This window comes from Oryza sativa, chromosome 2 (genome assembly GCF_034140825.1).
Source record: "Oryza sativa Japonica Group chromosome 2, ASM3414082v1".
NCBI classification, from domain to species: domain Eukaryota; kingdom Viridiplantae; phylum Streptophyta; class Magnoliopsida; order Poales; family Poaceae; genus Oryza; species Oryza sativa.
In genome coordinates, this window is record NC_089036.1 from 22,519,481 (window position 1) to 22,535,637 (window position 16,157).

Sequence of the window (16,157 nt, forward strand, 5' to 3'; positions counted from 1 at the left end):
TGAATGATTGATGTCTACTCCCTCCGTCCAAAAAAAGATAAACCCTAGTTTCCATGCCTAACATTTGACCGTCCGTCTTATTTGAAAAAATTATGGAAAAAATTAAAAAGACAAGTCATTCATAAAATATTAATCATGTTTTATCATCTAACAACAATAAAAATACGAATTATAAAAAAATTTCATATAAGACGGACAGTCAAAGTTGAACACGAAAACACAAGGTTTGTCTTTTTTTGGACGAAGGGAGTATGTCTGTCAGCTACTCAGCTTTCATTGCCACTAATCTGCTGAGTTTTCAGCACAGACAGATTGAAGCAAGATTCGCATTAATTAACAAAGCCAATGAAAAGCCTAAATCCTCCAGGATTGGTCAGTCAAGACGAACTAGTGCCACTTTCAAAAACCTTAGAAAAAGGGCAACAAGAACTAGCATAACATTTGTTAATTGCCTCATAGTCGCAGAAACTGCTTGGGAGAATCTACACTGAGATAGCAACCAATACAAAAACTGTACAGAACAGGCAAAGAAAATGAGCATATTTACATCCATCAAACGCTAGCAGTAAAACGGGCAGACATCTAGCCATCTGTCCCATCTCTTCTCTTGAGATCCTAGTTTAAATCAAGACCAAATCCACATTGCGTAGTATGCAAGGATGGCGTTCTTCAGCCGGCACAGCATCAGCAGGAAGTACTGCATTTGCACGAAGCAGAGCCCGAAACAGAGACCCATGCCGATAACCTGCCCAGCTGACTGAATCTTCATACCAGGAATAGTGCAGAACAATGAGCCCCATGACCAGCTGAGACCATAGGAGACGACGCATGTGAGCAGGAATGTCGCCGTGGTGTAGCCCGTCAGTATCCGAGTTCCACCGCCCAGCCCGATTTGCGCTTCCACAAGCAATGGGATTGTGATCTTGCAAATTATAATTTCAACCATGAACAGCAATTTTTTTATGTTTAGTACGCACAGAAACATAGAACTGATGAGAAAATATTGGAGATTTTTTTCCTGGTCAGTTAGTTACCTGGCAAAACACCATCAGAATGGCGCTCACGGTGAATGTGACCTCCCGTCCGTGGTGCTTTGTTGTGAAGTCAGACCCAAGAATGCCAAAGGAGTTCACCAAAACAATCACGATGTTACCGACAACTGCAGCATTGCGCTGGGAGCTTGTTGTCTGATATAGCATTGGCAGGAGCAGAGTGGTAATGTTCGCTCTGCTCAGTTGTAAAAACAGTTGTAGTGTCACTAGTGCCCCAATATAAGTCAGATATTGCTCATTTGTTGATAAGATCCTCCAAAATCGGCCTCTCTCGGTATTCTTTTGTTTGCACTTCCCATCGAAACCGATCTGTTTTGGTGTTGTATAAACCTTTAAATTGGCAGTGCTGCAAATAAAATGAAGTGCTAGACGGATACAATCATGCTTGCTGCCAAGGAAACCTGAATCGAGGGTTTGCTTATTGCACAATTCAGTGTCTTGAATGAACAAATCCCTCCGAAGGTTAGCGTCATGGCCAGCGCAGAGTTGTGGGGAATAAATATGATTGTGAATCGTAACGTAGTTATATATCCTGGCTGTCAGAACACTAATGCCAACAAAGAAAGGCAAGGAGCTACGTCGACATAAGGATCGCAATATCATGGCACAATAAATTGGTGCGCCCTGTCACATTGTCAAGTTAGAAACACATTGGGTTAGGGCGTTAGGATGAACAGAAAGAAGTAGTGCTGGAAGTGAATTAAGGATCTCTTGAACAATATTTAGATACTAACCTGGATGGCAGAAAACTTCTGCAGTAACCATCTGTAAATGTGAGCCTTGTAGTGGAGGGCAATAGTCCAAATCGCGCTTCCAGTGAGGAAAACAGAACGATCTATCAACATGGCAGGCTGGCGCCGCATTATGCGGGAGTCTACACCGGCATTATCCGATGACATGTCAAACAAATGTGCATAATTTCTGTACAAGGACTGAATCTCCTGCTTTGCCTCGGGAATGTTAGGGAAGAAGGCCATCGCGTATGATTGGATCCCAAACACACCAGTTCTGCTACTTGTACTCCCTACAAACTATTGTGCCTGATGTAGCAAGAGAAAGGCATAAATTTTCTGAAGAGTAGAAAATCTATCAATCTAAATGGAAATCATAGTCTCCTCTGTTTTAAACTACTAATGCTCAGTTCAGGTTTTTGTCTCGTCGGCTGTTTCGGCAAGGAGTCGCATCCTCAGCGATGAATTCAGTCTTGGTGCAAGTCTTGTTACAGAATTTTCTATCAGAACCTCATAGCTAGCTAACTACTACACATTTCTGAACATTTGGGGAGAAGAAATTTCACAAGAGAACCTTGGGTTGCGACATGATTTGGTAACAGCAACTAGGACCACTAGTAGATCAAGAAAAGATTGGAAGATGGCATTATTACAATTATAAAGGATCAGTGGCATGATAGTAGAAGATATTTTTATGAACACAGGCCACTGAATGTGGGCCCCTACGCACAGAACTCCCACGTGACTCTTCCCTGAATCTAAAGGGAGATCCAATCATCCAAACTTGAGGCCGAGCTGCACCGAGGAGTACAGTGCGTGTCCCCTTGCTGCAGAACCAGAGCAACAAGAGCCACATAGCTCAAGATTCCATGGGCCAAACACTTGTACCCTTTCTAGGGTTGAATACTTGAATCGTCTTCCACGACCATTTTGTTATAAAAAAATAATCCAATTTTGTTTCCAATCCTTTTTTTTTCCAAAAAGTTTGGAGGATAAGCTAGGCAGCGTTCATGAAAGTGATGGACAGGGGTAGATGTGCACCATACGGTTTGTTCTACGACGGTATGGGTGGCTACAGCGTCAAGCCAGCGACCTGATCGAGCACGCGACGACTAATAAAATATATACTTTCTCTCAAAAAAAAGAAATGATTAGCGGCGAAGATCCAAACGTGCCATTTGGCACAAAGGACACCATTTCGATTGCCATCTGAAATTTCCACTGCGTGACACGCGGCTCATGGAACCAAAAGCTTCTCGAGAGTACATGCATGATCGTAGAGAATCAGAATAATACTGACCTCAAATTTTCTCTCTCTCTCTTTTGTGCATTTGGGGCCTTTTTAAAATGTAAAGAAGAATGGTAATCTAGACGATACCCCCATTTGGCCATTCTCCCTCTAGAAAACCAGAAGAAATGCTTGTGGTTAAAAGAGTAGTACTAGTAGTTGCGTTTGAACCATGACGTCACGTACCAAACCTCATTTAATTAGTCCAAGCATAAACAAAGCGAGCAAAAAGCTAGGCAAGGGGATCAGATCAGCTTCTAACCTGCCTGAGAGGCTGAGAGCCTTCCAGAGGCCGCGTCAGCTACCTCGACAGCGGCGGCGCACCACACCCCCGCACTCGCGCTCGTACGTTCCCCCTTCACCGTCGTACGCCGGCGGCGAGCTTCTCTTCCGGCAACTCTCCCGCGAGCTGATGGCACTCCGAGAAAACTGTCAGACAAAACACTCGCTTCAGCCGAGAGCCCGAGAGAATCGAAGAAGAAGAAGAAGAAGAGATGGATGATGATAAAAGAGAAATGATGCACACACACAATCACCTGGTGCTGCGTCCGGAGCTGAGCTGACTGCAAGAACAAGGAGAGGAGAGGTGACTGCAACAACGAGGAGCAGAGAGAGGAAAAAGGAAAGAGAGGAGGAGGAGGCGAGAACCGCGAGACAGAGAGAGTGAGACAGAGACAGAGAGAGCGAGAAAGGATACGAGTCGCGCAGTAGTTATCGCGCACCGAATGGGGCAAAGAGGAGTCCCGTTTTGACGAGTATTCTAGTGGGAGAACCGGGTACTCAAACAGAAACAGGGGCGGTTCGAGCGCGATGTGTGTGACGGTGTGAGTGTGAGCTGAGCTGAGCGACGAGTGTGATGTGAGCCGGGTTGGCAGCTACCGCGCGCTACCTATCTCAGCTAGCAGCAAGTGGACGCGCGCGCGGGGGTGGGGGGTTTCGATGGGCGCGCGCGCGGGGGAGTACGTGATACACTGATACGTGGCCGCGGGAGGCCACCGCGCTGGCCGCCACGACGACGGCGACCAGCGAACAACCTGACATGGCGCGGACATGTGCACGCAGGCAGCGCAGGCAAAAAAAGCCTGCGCCCCCCGCGGAGCAGAGTGGAGCACCGGCGCCGGTGCAGGGCTGTGCAGGCAGTGGGCGTTACTGGCGCCCCCATGCATCCGGGACGGGGGGACTCCGTCGGCCGGGGTGTCCAAACGCATTGGGAATTTGCGACTCGGCGTGCGTGGCGGTATCTGGCTGCGCCGAATCCCTGTGTGGCCCGTCTCTATGGGAATATCCTTCATTCTCATATGATCCCAAGAATAAGGAGGAGCAGGGGAGGTCTTAGAGCATGTACAATAGCATGCTATAAACCAGCTGCAAACATATTTTAAGAAGATAAATAAAGAGAAAGAAGAGTAACGGACTAAAGATCTGTAGCCAGCTGTAGCACGGACTCCAAGACGCAGTGTGTGTATGACAGGTGGGACCAGATATTAATAGTGTAGTATGCAACTATTGTATGAATGAGCTATTAGATTGACTATAGATGAATTGGAGCTAGTAGTTGGTTATACTATTAAACTTGCTCTTAAAAAGTACTCCCTCCATTCCAAAATATAAGGCATAACTACCCTTAACCCAAACACTAAGAAATAATTATTACCACCTCTTTGTTTGAATCATCCCAACTGATACAACACATGCACCCAATAGAATTAAACATCTTGTGATTATAGGATTTAAATAATAATAGTTTTAGGAGAGATGAGGTGCTATTAATTGTCATGCATACATGCACGTCTTATATTATGAAACACCTTTAAAAAATAGTTATGCCCTATATTTTAGAATGGATGGAGTAGTAGTAGTACTAAAAAGTTGCTAATGGTTCACGTTTTCGGCAAGAAAAAAAATGTTGATTGGAAATATTGAAATTTTAAGGTTTTAATGCAATACAAGAGTAGATTCCGAGTGAAATTTCGAATGGTTTTTGAGAATTTGAATTTAAGAAGATAAATCTGATAACACTAAATTAAAATGTTGCGAAAACCATACAAACCGAGAGTTGAGATCCGGCACTAAATTGAAAATGTGAACCTCGCTTGCTTTACTTTTGGGATAGTAAGCTGAAAATTAACATTTTATATTCTCACCGGCTAAAGCTCCTCAATCAAGGGTGCCACTGCAGCCATGGGAAAGGCAGCAAGTCAGCAACTACGGCTGCCTCGGCGATGTTAAGGGATGGGCTTGAATTGATTTTGTTGGGGCCAAGCCCGCTAAATAGCATACACGTCCCTATTTCAGTTCGGCAAAATCAATAGCACTAGTAAAGGTGGATGGAAATGCCAATCAAACAACGTGACATACCAGCTCAAGCTCAAGTTGAGAAGATTCTTTTTGGAAGTGGGAGTGAAGAATATCTATTCCATTAAGATAGACTCAGATTGAAGAAATCGACCGTATGGCTTTACTGCTAACACGAACTTTGTTCAAACCCAACAACAACTACCGGACGTAAACAAATCTACTAACTAGATAGGCACACGCAAGTTCGCTTGATTTCCCTCTTAACGACGGCAACATCAGCGAGTCAGAGCAGAAGATGATGAGAAGTGAATGGTATTTGAAGTTCGGAGATGAACAATGACCAGCCCTTTAGGTGAGTATGCAACAACTAACAAATCTCGCTCGAATGATGGATAAACAACAGCCAACAAACACAGACTGGCCACAAACTACATATTCAGAACTCTTCCGGCGAGTCGTCAGACCAGCGCGATGCTGCTCCCGCCGCCAGGAGGCTTCCTGACGCCTCCGAAGTAGTCCCGGGAGGCCACCTTCCCATCGGCGAAGATGTTGCTGCCACTCATCTCCTTGAGCTTCGCCGTGCTCAGGGACTTCTCGGCCGAGCCTGGGGGAGCTTCTTCCTTGAAGATGTTGTTGCCCGTCAACTCATGGAACTTCTGGTTATGGATTTTCTTGGCGGTCTTGACCGCCGGCTCCTCCCCAAACATGATATTGCTCGGACCTCCGGCAGGCTACACATGTATCAATTATCAAATTGAATTATGAGGTTAATATACACCAGATGCAGAACTGCATTTGGCTATTTGCTATTATAAAAAAGCACTACAGCACCTTATGTTCCATAGCAGTTAATGCATTTTAGTTTTTTTTAAAAAAATACTAACAACAATCTCATCTGAACAACTATAACATTAACATGTGGTTTATTATTTAGGAAACATTAAGCCTGAAATGAGCACTCTCCTAAGCAAAGAGACTAAAATTCAGTTGACAATCACTATTACTTGAAGATTACTCTCAATTTCAAATTAATATAACATTTTTTAATCTTAGCAAAGATATTGCATTGAGTGGCAAAATATATTTCATTTCACTTACATTGGATACTTTAACTGAAGTGTGAATGCTTCTTGGTTGTGGAAGCGCAAAATCTAAATTTCCCTGCAGCTCCAGGTTACGAGCAGCTAAGGGTCTAGAAGGAATCTCAGGAGGTGGGCCAAATATATCACTCCCGCTGAGCTCCTTGCTTTTTGCTTCCGAGTTCTGCTTCTTCAATTTAGCATCAGCTTCACTCTCCAGTGTACCACTCAACTCTCGCTGCTTCGCCACCTCAGGCAATGAGGAAGGCTTCTTCGGAGACACGCTCCCCTCAGCACTAAATGATATCTGACTTATGCCAGTTACAGTTTGCTGCCATGAAAAAAAAGGCACAAAGATGCACAAAAAACGTTTAAAAATATCAAACTTTCTCAATGAGATCCACCAACAACACAATATTACTCTATAAGGAAAAAGATCAAGAAAAACTGGCAAAATACACTTCATTTAGAGTTTAGACAGGGCTGATGGTTTGGACATTTGGTACTCATAACTAGAGGATAGTTGTATCTCAAACAAAGTACTCGGTTCAGATTACAGACAAATGTACACATACCAAAAGCACCAAAAGAGTGACACATGTACATGTACTAATTATTTGTAGTAAGCAAGGAATCAAGAATTAAGATACCTGATACATCCTTAATGATGTCTTGCTGGGAGGATTAGAGTCACCGGAGCCAGTTTCAGAATCTCCATTTGCACCCTGTGCAGAAAATATTCCACTCCCGGTCATTTCCTTCATCTTTGAGCCCGAGCACATTTTCCTGCCACCAGAGATAAATAAGAAGATGCCAATAAATATTTAAAAATACAACAATCTTAACACCTTCATAAATGTTAATCGTATGCATTGTGCAGGATTCTTCTTTTATGCTAGAAAAGCGTGAAAGCTAAAGCTCGGACAGAAAACATGGACAATCTGTATATACTTTCCATGCTCAAACTCTCTTGTAATCTTTTCTGACAAATACAGGATTACTAGCATGACCAACATGTAGCAAGTTGCTTTGGTAAGAACTAGTAAACTACAATCTTTTACATTTGAAAATCATATTTCCTGCTTGAAAATCATTTTAACAGGCTCGTACACCTCTGTCAAATATTTCCCCCAATGTCAGCAACATTCTCCAGAGTCCAGACTCCAGCAACAAAGCAAGTAAAGATAAAATCTGAAAATAACAAAGCAGTACAACATCTAGTTACCCCTTAGAACATCAGGGTCACAAAGAGGTAGCACCCATGGCATCTCGTGAGTACAAGTTGGCAGGCACATCAAGGACGACGAAACCCACAACCACCCAAATGTTTAAGATGGACGTTTGCAACCCCCGAGACCCTTCGGCACATCATTTCCCAGTACGAAAAATCACGGCGTTTTGCGCATGGAATGCCATGCGTACAGCACTGCACACTTGGAACCTAGTAGCAAGTAACATTTCTACTCTGTCCATACTAGCACGAGTGTGCAATAACAGCGTAAAAAGAAAAAAAAAACAAATCAGTCTCCAGCTACTAGCATGTGAAGGTATTAACTACTAAACCAAGAGAACAGAATTAAAAAAATTTGTTAAGTCAAACGCTTCTCAGTTAATTCATCTTTCCTTCTGTACTCATTCTCGATAGAGATTCATAAAATCTACACTACCTGTAACAGTATATCATTTGGAATCACAGTGACCAAATACTACTACTACAATCTGTGCAGGAAATCAATCACCCGGCGCGCGCAGAGTGCACGAGCATACACGGCACGGCAACGGGCAAAGGCGCGGATCGAGCGGATCAGGGCGCGAATAATCCCTCACCTCTTGGTCAGATCCTCGGCCTCCAGGTCGGTCACCGGCGCTCCGAACATCGCCGGCGTGATCCCACCGGCCGGCTAAAAGCAACACAACAAACAGCAAAGTGAAGGCGATATCAATGTCAGCTAGTACTCAGCTACGAGTACGACTTTGGGGACGAGCGAGCTAGCGATCGATTTGTTCTACCTTGAGGCTGGGCCGCGAGGAAGGCGGCGCGGCGGCGCCCGCCGCCGCCGCGGCATTGTCGGGGCCCGGCGACTCCGACCAGCTGAGCAGGCCGGCCGTCGAGGCGTGCGTCTTCCGCACCGGCACCGCCCTCTCCATCTCTCTCTCACTTCGTCTCCCTCGTTTCAAGTTTTGAAATGCGGTTGCGCCCTTGCGGCCTCGGCGTGGCCACCCACCGTCCATTTTAATAGGCGCCCTCCTGCATGCTTTAATCTTGTTTATTTTTACAGGACAATTTGTACAAAGTTTTCGCAGGTGCTCGAGCGTCTAGTAGCTCGCTGCGACTGACAGGTGTGTCCCACTGGGGTGGGGCACGCGTGGCAGTGAGGTTAGCCAGGGTCGCCGCGCGTGGGGTGATAGTATCAAGTTGGAATTCTATCAGGAGGTGATTCGATTGACGTCATGAATTTTTCTTCGGTGATTAATTATGTTTTCTTGATTATTACTGACAACTGGGGCCCACGTGCTTGGTTCTCTTTTCTGTCCAGTGATTACTGGTTGATTAGGTCCAGTTCATCTCTGTCGCTCCACGCCACATGAAAATCTTGTCGAGGAAAAAGAAGAGGAAGAAACAAACCGGCGAAGAAGATGATGGCTCTAGCCTCTATAGTCACGATGACATGTGGGCCCCAGTAGTCAGCGCGCACCGCTGATCCATCCCGTTCCACCGTGAGATGTTTTCTTTACTACTCCAGTACTCCACTAGTTTAGTTGAGAACTTCAGATCATGAAGTGTTTCTAAGAAAAGTTTAATAGTATAGCTACCTACTATATCTAAATTATCTATAATCAATTTAGTAACCAACTCATATAATATCATATAATAGATACCTATAAGAGCAAGTATAATACAAGACTATAAAATGGTTAAATGCTGAGATGGATGAAAGTGGAGAGTTAAGAGATGATAAGTGGATTGTAAGTTTACAGCTGGCTTAGACACAGGAACCAAGAAAATATGTGAGACAGACAGGTGGACCATATATTTATAGTGAAGAGTTAACCACTATATGAGTGAAGTGAGAGATAGGATATAAAGATCTCTACAGCAAGCAGTTGTTTGTATTATTAGCCTTGCTCTAATATATACTACGCAATTCATACTTGGTCCTACATGTCATATATACATATATCTTGAAATCTGTACTGTAGCTGGCTATAAATCTATAGCGTGTTAATATTCTCTCTCCTCTTTTATTTTCTTGAAAAATATTTATAGCTGACTTATAGTATGCTACTGTAACCTGCTCTAACCATTCTATCCAAAGCCCAGCTAAGCTATGCGAAACCATTAAACCAAGCATGCACGACACGAGTGCAACTTGTATAGTTGTATGTATAAGAGGAGGAGTAGATCGATCGCACATGTGCACGCAGAGCAGAGTGACTGACAGCGGTTGCTTACAGCCAGGACATTTTGCGACGGCTAGCATGTGGCCTGCTCGTTTTTAAGCCAAGTCTGCGCAGCAAATGCTTTGTGGTTTTACTCAAGCCTCTACTTGCTCAACCAACACTTTATCCTACAGAAAAAAAAAAAGAAGCAAAATGGTCCAGATTTGCATCATCTCTTTGTCGTTCACGTTGCACGGGTACGGAATCTCCCGAGCGTAGGAGCAAACAGGGGATGTGGGTGTAGTCAGAGATCTGAAAGGAACAATTGAAACAACACTTATTAAGAAAAACTCTAAGTATTTGGTTCGACCATTGTGCCGATGAAAGCTGAATAAAACATGAACTCGATATATACAGTATAAAATCAATTTATGAGGTCCATAGAAAGAATCAACCAACCAATCAGTGTCTGCCTTCTATGCATGCATGCATGCAAAACAATTTTTTTTAATACTCCCTGAGTTCTATCTCAACTTAGAGTTTGATTTTTCTTTTTGTCTGACATTATGTGTCATCTGCGTGCATGGTTCTTTTTTTTTCTGCCTTAAATTGATTTTGCATTCACGATAGAGATGCTCTCATGTGATTTAGTCACCATTTGAGATAGCTAATTGATGGATGGATAGACAATTTGATTTTTTTAGTTATTTGAGAGTATAAACGAAGTTAACTACTAGAAAAATTGCTTTAAAAAGTATTTCAAGATTCTTTTGTACATGAAGCATATCGTTCAAAGCTTAAAATTTGTGCAAACAAAAACCAAAATCTACAATCAAGAAAAAGCGGAGCTTTAATTTTTGTCCTTCAAATCTAACTATCAGACCATGAAATGACCCTATCAAGTTTCTCATTTAGATTATGTGTATAGCTGGTTATATATCAAAGGGTTGATAAATGATTGACCACTAGAAGTATCGAAAAATATAACAAATTAACATAGCCCCCATATATAAATATAAGTGTGTATTTCAAGATTTTCAATTTGCGTGCATTAATTTTTTTTGAAAATATAATTTATGTTTCATATGCTAATAGAATATTCTTGTGTTGGATGTTCTTTTATGTAAATCATCTTTATTTTTCTGATCCTACTATCTTTTGTGTGTGAGAGATTCCTCTTTCATATGCCACATAAAAATAGTTCTTTTAACAAAAACATAGAAGAAAAATATTAAAATATAGAGCCAATTCATTCTATGCCATCGGCAATGCATGTGTTCCCACTGACAAAACTCAATTTAGAATATACCATCGAACAACTCATTTTCTTCCTTATATGCCATCGTCGTTAATCAAACGCCACTAAGAGAGGAAAAATTGCTATTTCACAACTAGGATAAATTTGAACTGAGTTTTCTCGATGGTACATTATAGAAATCATGCTTTGTAAATGACATAGAATGGATTGTCTCTAAACTTCTATATTATGTAAGGCTAAGAAAAACTTTCATATGTATTCAAAACTTCTAATGAGTCAATCAATTGGCAACCATTGTACGGCTTGAAGGGCATTTAAGGTATTTTTTTAAGTATTCACCCCAGTGACATATTAATAAGGTTGATGGCATATTGTATAGAGAGAGAAAGCTGATAATAAATCATTGAACTAGAGTAAGAGTAAGGTATAGAATACATTATCTCAATTTTATACTCACTCTTCTTCTGTTTCATATTACTTGGTCCATACAATTTGGCATTATTTTATTTGACGATTTATGTTTTATAAATAAAACTTATAAGTATTAAAAAAGTACCATATTATTGAATATACCATAGAAACCCTCACTTAGATGAGAACTCGTATAAACCATGATAAAAAAATCGTCAAAAAAAAATCTCACGCGTAGATGAGAGTGTAATGAACACCACGTAGAAAATCTTATCCAAATTTAACTTCATTTGTGAGGCATGAAAATAACAAAATTCAAGTAAATCTCACAAACAAAGTTGAATTTGGACAAGTTCTTTTAATTTACATGGTTGTGCACCGTCATCTCATCTACATGTGAGATTTTTTTTGTGTGATTTTACGCAACATTTTTGTCATGGTTTACACGAGTTTTTATCGAAGTGAGTTTCCATCATATATTTATTCATATTATTGGAGTATGTTATATGATAAATATAAATATATCAATATGCTCATCGTAATCAAACAATCTTGAAGATATTAGTGGCCAAACTAAAGCAATTGCCAGCAAAAAAATTTCTTAACTTGTTGGTCGCCCGTAGGTAGGGGAGAGCGCTGACGATGGTGCATTCTGGTTATAATAATAGGGGGAAATAATACGTTAGAAATTACAGCATATATCAATATGAATCATGACTGACTTCACGGTATCTACTGCATAGACCTACTCAAACTTGAGCTAAACTACCCAGGAGGATATACATCAAGATTATCTCTTTAATTAAGTCCCAGCAAAATAAGGAGACCCGAGATATAGATATACTCCCTATGTCCCTCCTTTATTTATGTACTGACGTTAGTCTCTTCTAAGTCTAAAATATTTCCGTTGTCCGTGCGAAAAAAAAGTCACGCGAAAAAAAGACGGCATCTGAAAAAAAAAGGCCAAAAAAAGCCCAGAAAAAACTCCGCCCAAAAATAATAGCGAAAAAGAAGTCCAATTCGTGCGGAAAAAAAGTCAAGCGAGGAAGAATACACCTAGATTTTTCACATTTTGGTCCTTTTGAAAAACTTATTTCGTAAATAGACCCCTAAAAAAACTTATCCCAGAAATAGTCCTTTTTGGGGCGCCAGAGTGGCTAGCGCCGTCATCAACGGGACGGCGCCAGCCTCTCTGGCGCCGTCCTCCTGCCACCGTGGCGCACGCGAACCGACGTGGCAGGAGGAGGGCGCCAGCATGGCTAGCGCTGCCCCAGGGAGGAGGGCGCCAGCATGGCTGGCGCCACCGCCTCCATTCCTGTTTTTCTGTATGGAGTTGCAACGGTGTCATTTTTATTTTATTTTGTCGGATGTTTTTTCACACTCAGGATCACGATACAACCAACCACAAAAAAAAATTAAACTCGAACTATCACTTAGCTAAATCTGAAAATAGCTAGCATACCACTTAGTCTACTTTGCACCTTCACTAAAATTAGACCATAACTCATTTAGTAAAACCCTTTGATCAGCATGTTAAACATAATACACTCTACCACTATATGAAATTACTTAATCTAATTCAAAATATAACCACATGAAATGACATATATAAGTTAAACAGTACATAGAGATGCAATTTTTTTATTTTTATTTCATTTTTTTGATATTTTTTCACACTTAGGAGAACATAGAAACTAACCGTATAAAAAATAAACTCAAACAGACAAAATATGTGACATGTAGAATTTTCCAAAACTCTATCGAAACTGACAAAATATGTCATCTATTAAAACAGGCGTAACTTTATCTTACGGACTCGGAATCAGGCAAATAATATATGCACGGACATCTACAGAAAAAGTTACATCCGATTCTCCGGGTTCGGCAATATTAAAACCTCCAAATTCCGCTTGCAAGATTGTGTTTTCGAGGAGAGAAGTTTTTCGGTGGAGCTTTGGAAAATTCCACATGCCACATATTTCGTCCGTTTGAGTTTATTTTTTACCTGGTTGGTTCCTGTGAGTTCCTAAGTGTGAAAAAAATATCAAAAAAATAAAATAAAAATAAAAAAGTTGCACATCTCTTTCCTCTGCACTAGTTCGGAGGGAGAGGAGAGGAGAGGAGAGGAAAAATTCTACAGGTTACATATTACGTCCATTTGAGTTCAATTTTTCTATGGTTGGTTCTTGTGTGTCCCTAAGCGTGAAAAAAATATCAAACAAATAAAACAAAAATAAAAAATTTCCGGGGGGGGCGCCAGCCACTCTGGCGCACTCCCCCTAGCCACCTCAGCATCGCCCCGCCACGTCGGCTGGGGGACGGCGCCAGAGAGGCTGGCACCGTCCTGGACGATGGCGCCAGCCACTCTGACGTCCCAAAAAGGACCATTTTTGGGATAAGTTTTTCTAGGGGTCTATTTGCGAAATAAGTTTTTCAAAAAGACCAAAATGTGAAAAATCCAGAAGAATACGCCATCTGAAAAAAAAGGCCGATAAAAATGCCATAAAAAATAGCGAAAAAGAAGTCTGATTCCTAATCAATGCAAAAAAAATGGCGACAAAAAAGCAAACAAAAAATAAAACAATGCCGGAAAATAAAAAACAGCTAAAAAAAGTCTCAATGGTAGGCAATGCAAAACAATAAAAAAAAGAAAAAAAAAGAGCCCAAAAAATGCGAAAAAAAAACATCCGATTTCTACACCACGGGGAAAAAAATACAGTCCGTAATAAAAAAGCCAGCAAAAACAGAAAGACGTGCCCGTAAAAAAGACGAAGAAACGTACGATTGTACGCAACCAAAAAAAGCCCTTCAAAAAACTGCGAGAAAGAAAAAAACATAAATTTATTAATGTGATCTAAGGAAAAAAAAGTCCGTTAAAAACCCTAAAAAAGGGCGAAAAAAACATAAAGAAGGGAAACTTTCTACAGTTATATTTGTTCCTACAGTTATTTATATTATTTATAAATTTTCATGGTTTGTTATTTTATAAATTTTCCTAGCATTTTTTGACAGATATCCCCACATAAAAACTTTTTGCCAAATGAATGGATATTTTTAGAGTTGTCTTACTTTTTTGTTTCTTTTTTCCAATTCCTAATAGTTAAATGGGTAATGAAAATGACCTATTCGAAAAGGCTGTTAACAGAATACTGCCAGCTGGAAAATGGTATGTTTGAAAAGGATATTGACGAAGTGGAGACAAACGGAAAATGAAGTATTTGAAAAGGCCATTAACAAGGTAGCGTAAATGTAAGACTACAACGGCATAATGTGATTTTTCAATTATGAAAGAAGGCTAACAAGGAAGCACAAAGAAGTGAAGCAACAGGCATGTACTAAGTAATGAATTTTGGCACAAATGAGATGATGGTAGGCGTCAAACCAAATCACACCATAATGCAACGTCGTCTACGGCGGAAATCCAAAATGCAGTGTGATATTACTGGTCCTTGTTGTTATCACTACAGCCAGTTCTAAACTAAAAAGAAACAATTGATGTGATTAGGTACGTACTGTCTGTAATAAGAACGTTCAGGTACAACAATATGGTGTAAGTAGGCTAATTGATACCTCAGATTTGTATTTAGTTAAAGCAGAGAAGAAAGGAGCTACAACCTGTACTCCAAGAAGCATTGTGAGATAACATTGGCTGAGTTTCCCCCCCCCCCCCCAATTTTCCCAACTCACTTCCCTCTTTTTTACACGCAAGCTTTTCAAACTGTTAAATGGCCGGTGTGTATTTTAAAAAAATATATATACAAAAGTTGTTTTAAAAATCATATTAATATATTTTTCAAAACAAATTAGTAAATATTTAATTAATTATAAGAAAATGTGTTGCTTTGTTTTAGTAAGACAGGACCAAACATTAATGGTGTAATATGTAGGATAGGTAACTATCGTATAGGTATGCTATTAGATTGCTATAAATGATATGATAATAGCTAGTCAATACTTGGCTTTGCTATTAGTCTTACTCTAAGTTGTAGGTCATCTCAGATGACTTCAGGTTTAGGTGAACATGTTGGATCGCAATCCTACCCATGGATATGGGTACCTGTGGGTACTCATGAGTCCGATGGGGACAGACATTTGTCTAATTGGATTGCTAGCCTGTTACTTGTGTTGCTCTTTGTTAAATTATTTATTTATATATGAAGATATTACTTATGTTTAGAAAAAAAGTTCACTTGGTACCTATCAGGTTATGACCAATGTTGGCCCGACATGGATGTCTTAATATACGAATTCAAGGTACAAACCTTAATAGCTCATTGGACCACGTGGCTAAACCTGGAGCAAGTTTGCATCTAGTGAAATCACGCCACATATCCAGCAAACCTCAAACACATCCTTCGGACGAAAAGAAAATGAAAAAAAAGGCTAGCAACCTCAAGATTGTTCTTTGCGCCAATCAAAAAGAAAAATCAACTCGTTGCGCCGCGGCCTCCGCTTCCCTTCCTCTCCACTTCCGGCCCCACCCGACGACCCCGTCATCGCGCTCCACGCCGTCCACGCCGGCATCGGTGATGTCCATCTTCCGCGCCCTCCCGCCGCTCCCACTTTTCCAGCCCTTGTCTCCCAGCTCGCCTCACTGGATATGTGCAATGGGAGAGAGTATTCTAAAAAGTTCAGTTTTAGAAAAGGATAATACAACTC

The 16,157-nt window shown here is 41.0% G+C and overlaps 2 protein-coding genes across 3 annotated transcripts; both read right to left on the minus strand.

Moving 5' to 3' along the window:
• Positions 1-430: 430 nt before the first annotated feature.
• LOC4329744 (sugar transport protein MST1-like) lies at positions 431-3,791 on the minus strand. 2 transcript variants are annotated; one of them, XM_015767277.3, is made up of 5 exons: positions 3,608-3,791; positions 3,334-3,500; positions 1,787-2,092; positions 1,035-1,676; positions 431-922 (listed from the first exon to the last, which is right to left on the minus strand). In XM_015767277.3, exons 3-5 carry the CDS (start codon positions 2,027-2,029, stop codon positions 626-628), a joined length of 1,182 nt encoding a protein of 393 aa, XP_015622763.1. In that variant the 5' UTR covers positions 2,030-2,092; positions 3,334-3,500; positions 3,608-3,791; the 3' UTR covers positions 431-625. The 2 variants fall into 2 exon arrangements, with proteins under 2 accessions (XP_015622763.1, XP_066164153.1); XM_066308056.1 differs by having other exon boundaries at positions 1,787-3,182.
• A 1,874-nt stretch (positions 3,792-5,665) lies between these two features.
• On the minus strand, positions 5,666-8,652 carry LOC4329745 (uncharacterized). Its single transcript, XM_015768557.3, has 5 exons — positions 8,459-8,652; positions 8,276-8,349; positions 7,099-7,234; positions 6,468-6,779; positions 5,666-6,100 (listed from the first exon to the last, which is right to left on the minus strand). The coding sequence occupies exons 1-5, from the start codon at positions 8,594-8,596 to the stop codon at positions 5,828-5,830; spliced, it is 933 nt and encodes a 310-aa protein (XP_015624043.1). The 5' UTR covers positions 8,597-8,652; the 3' UTR covers positions 5,666-5,827.
• Positions 8,653-16,157: the final 7,505 nt, after the last annotated feature.

Bases quoted from the DNA above. Each gene is read 5' to 3' on its own strand.
- LOC4329744 (XM_015767277.3), bottom strand. From the start codon at position 2,029: ATGGCCTTCTTCCCTAACATTCCCGAGGCAAAGCAGGAGATTCAGTCC. The intron at 1,677-1,786 runs GTTAGTATCTAA...ACAATGTGACAG, and splicing joins AGAAGTTTTCTGCCATCCAG to GGCGCACCAATTTATTGTGC. The intron at 923-1,034 runs GTAACTAACTGA...ATAATTTGCAAG, and splicing joins TTCTGATGGTGTTTTGCCAG to ATCACAATCCCATTGCTTGT.
- LOC4329745 (XM_015768557.3), bottom strand. From the start codon at position 8,596: ATGGAGAGGGCGGTGCCGGTGCGGAAGACGCACGCCTCGACGGCCGGC. The intron at 7,235-8,275 runs GTGAGGGATTAT...CTCTGGTGGCAG, and splicing joins GCCGAGGATCTGACCAAGAG to GAAAATGTGCTCGGGCTCAA. The intron at 6,101-6,467 runs GTAAGTGAAATG...ATACATGTGTAG, and splicing joins CTTCAGTTAAAGTATCCAAT to CCTGCCGGAGGTCCGAGCAA.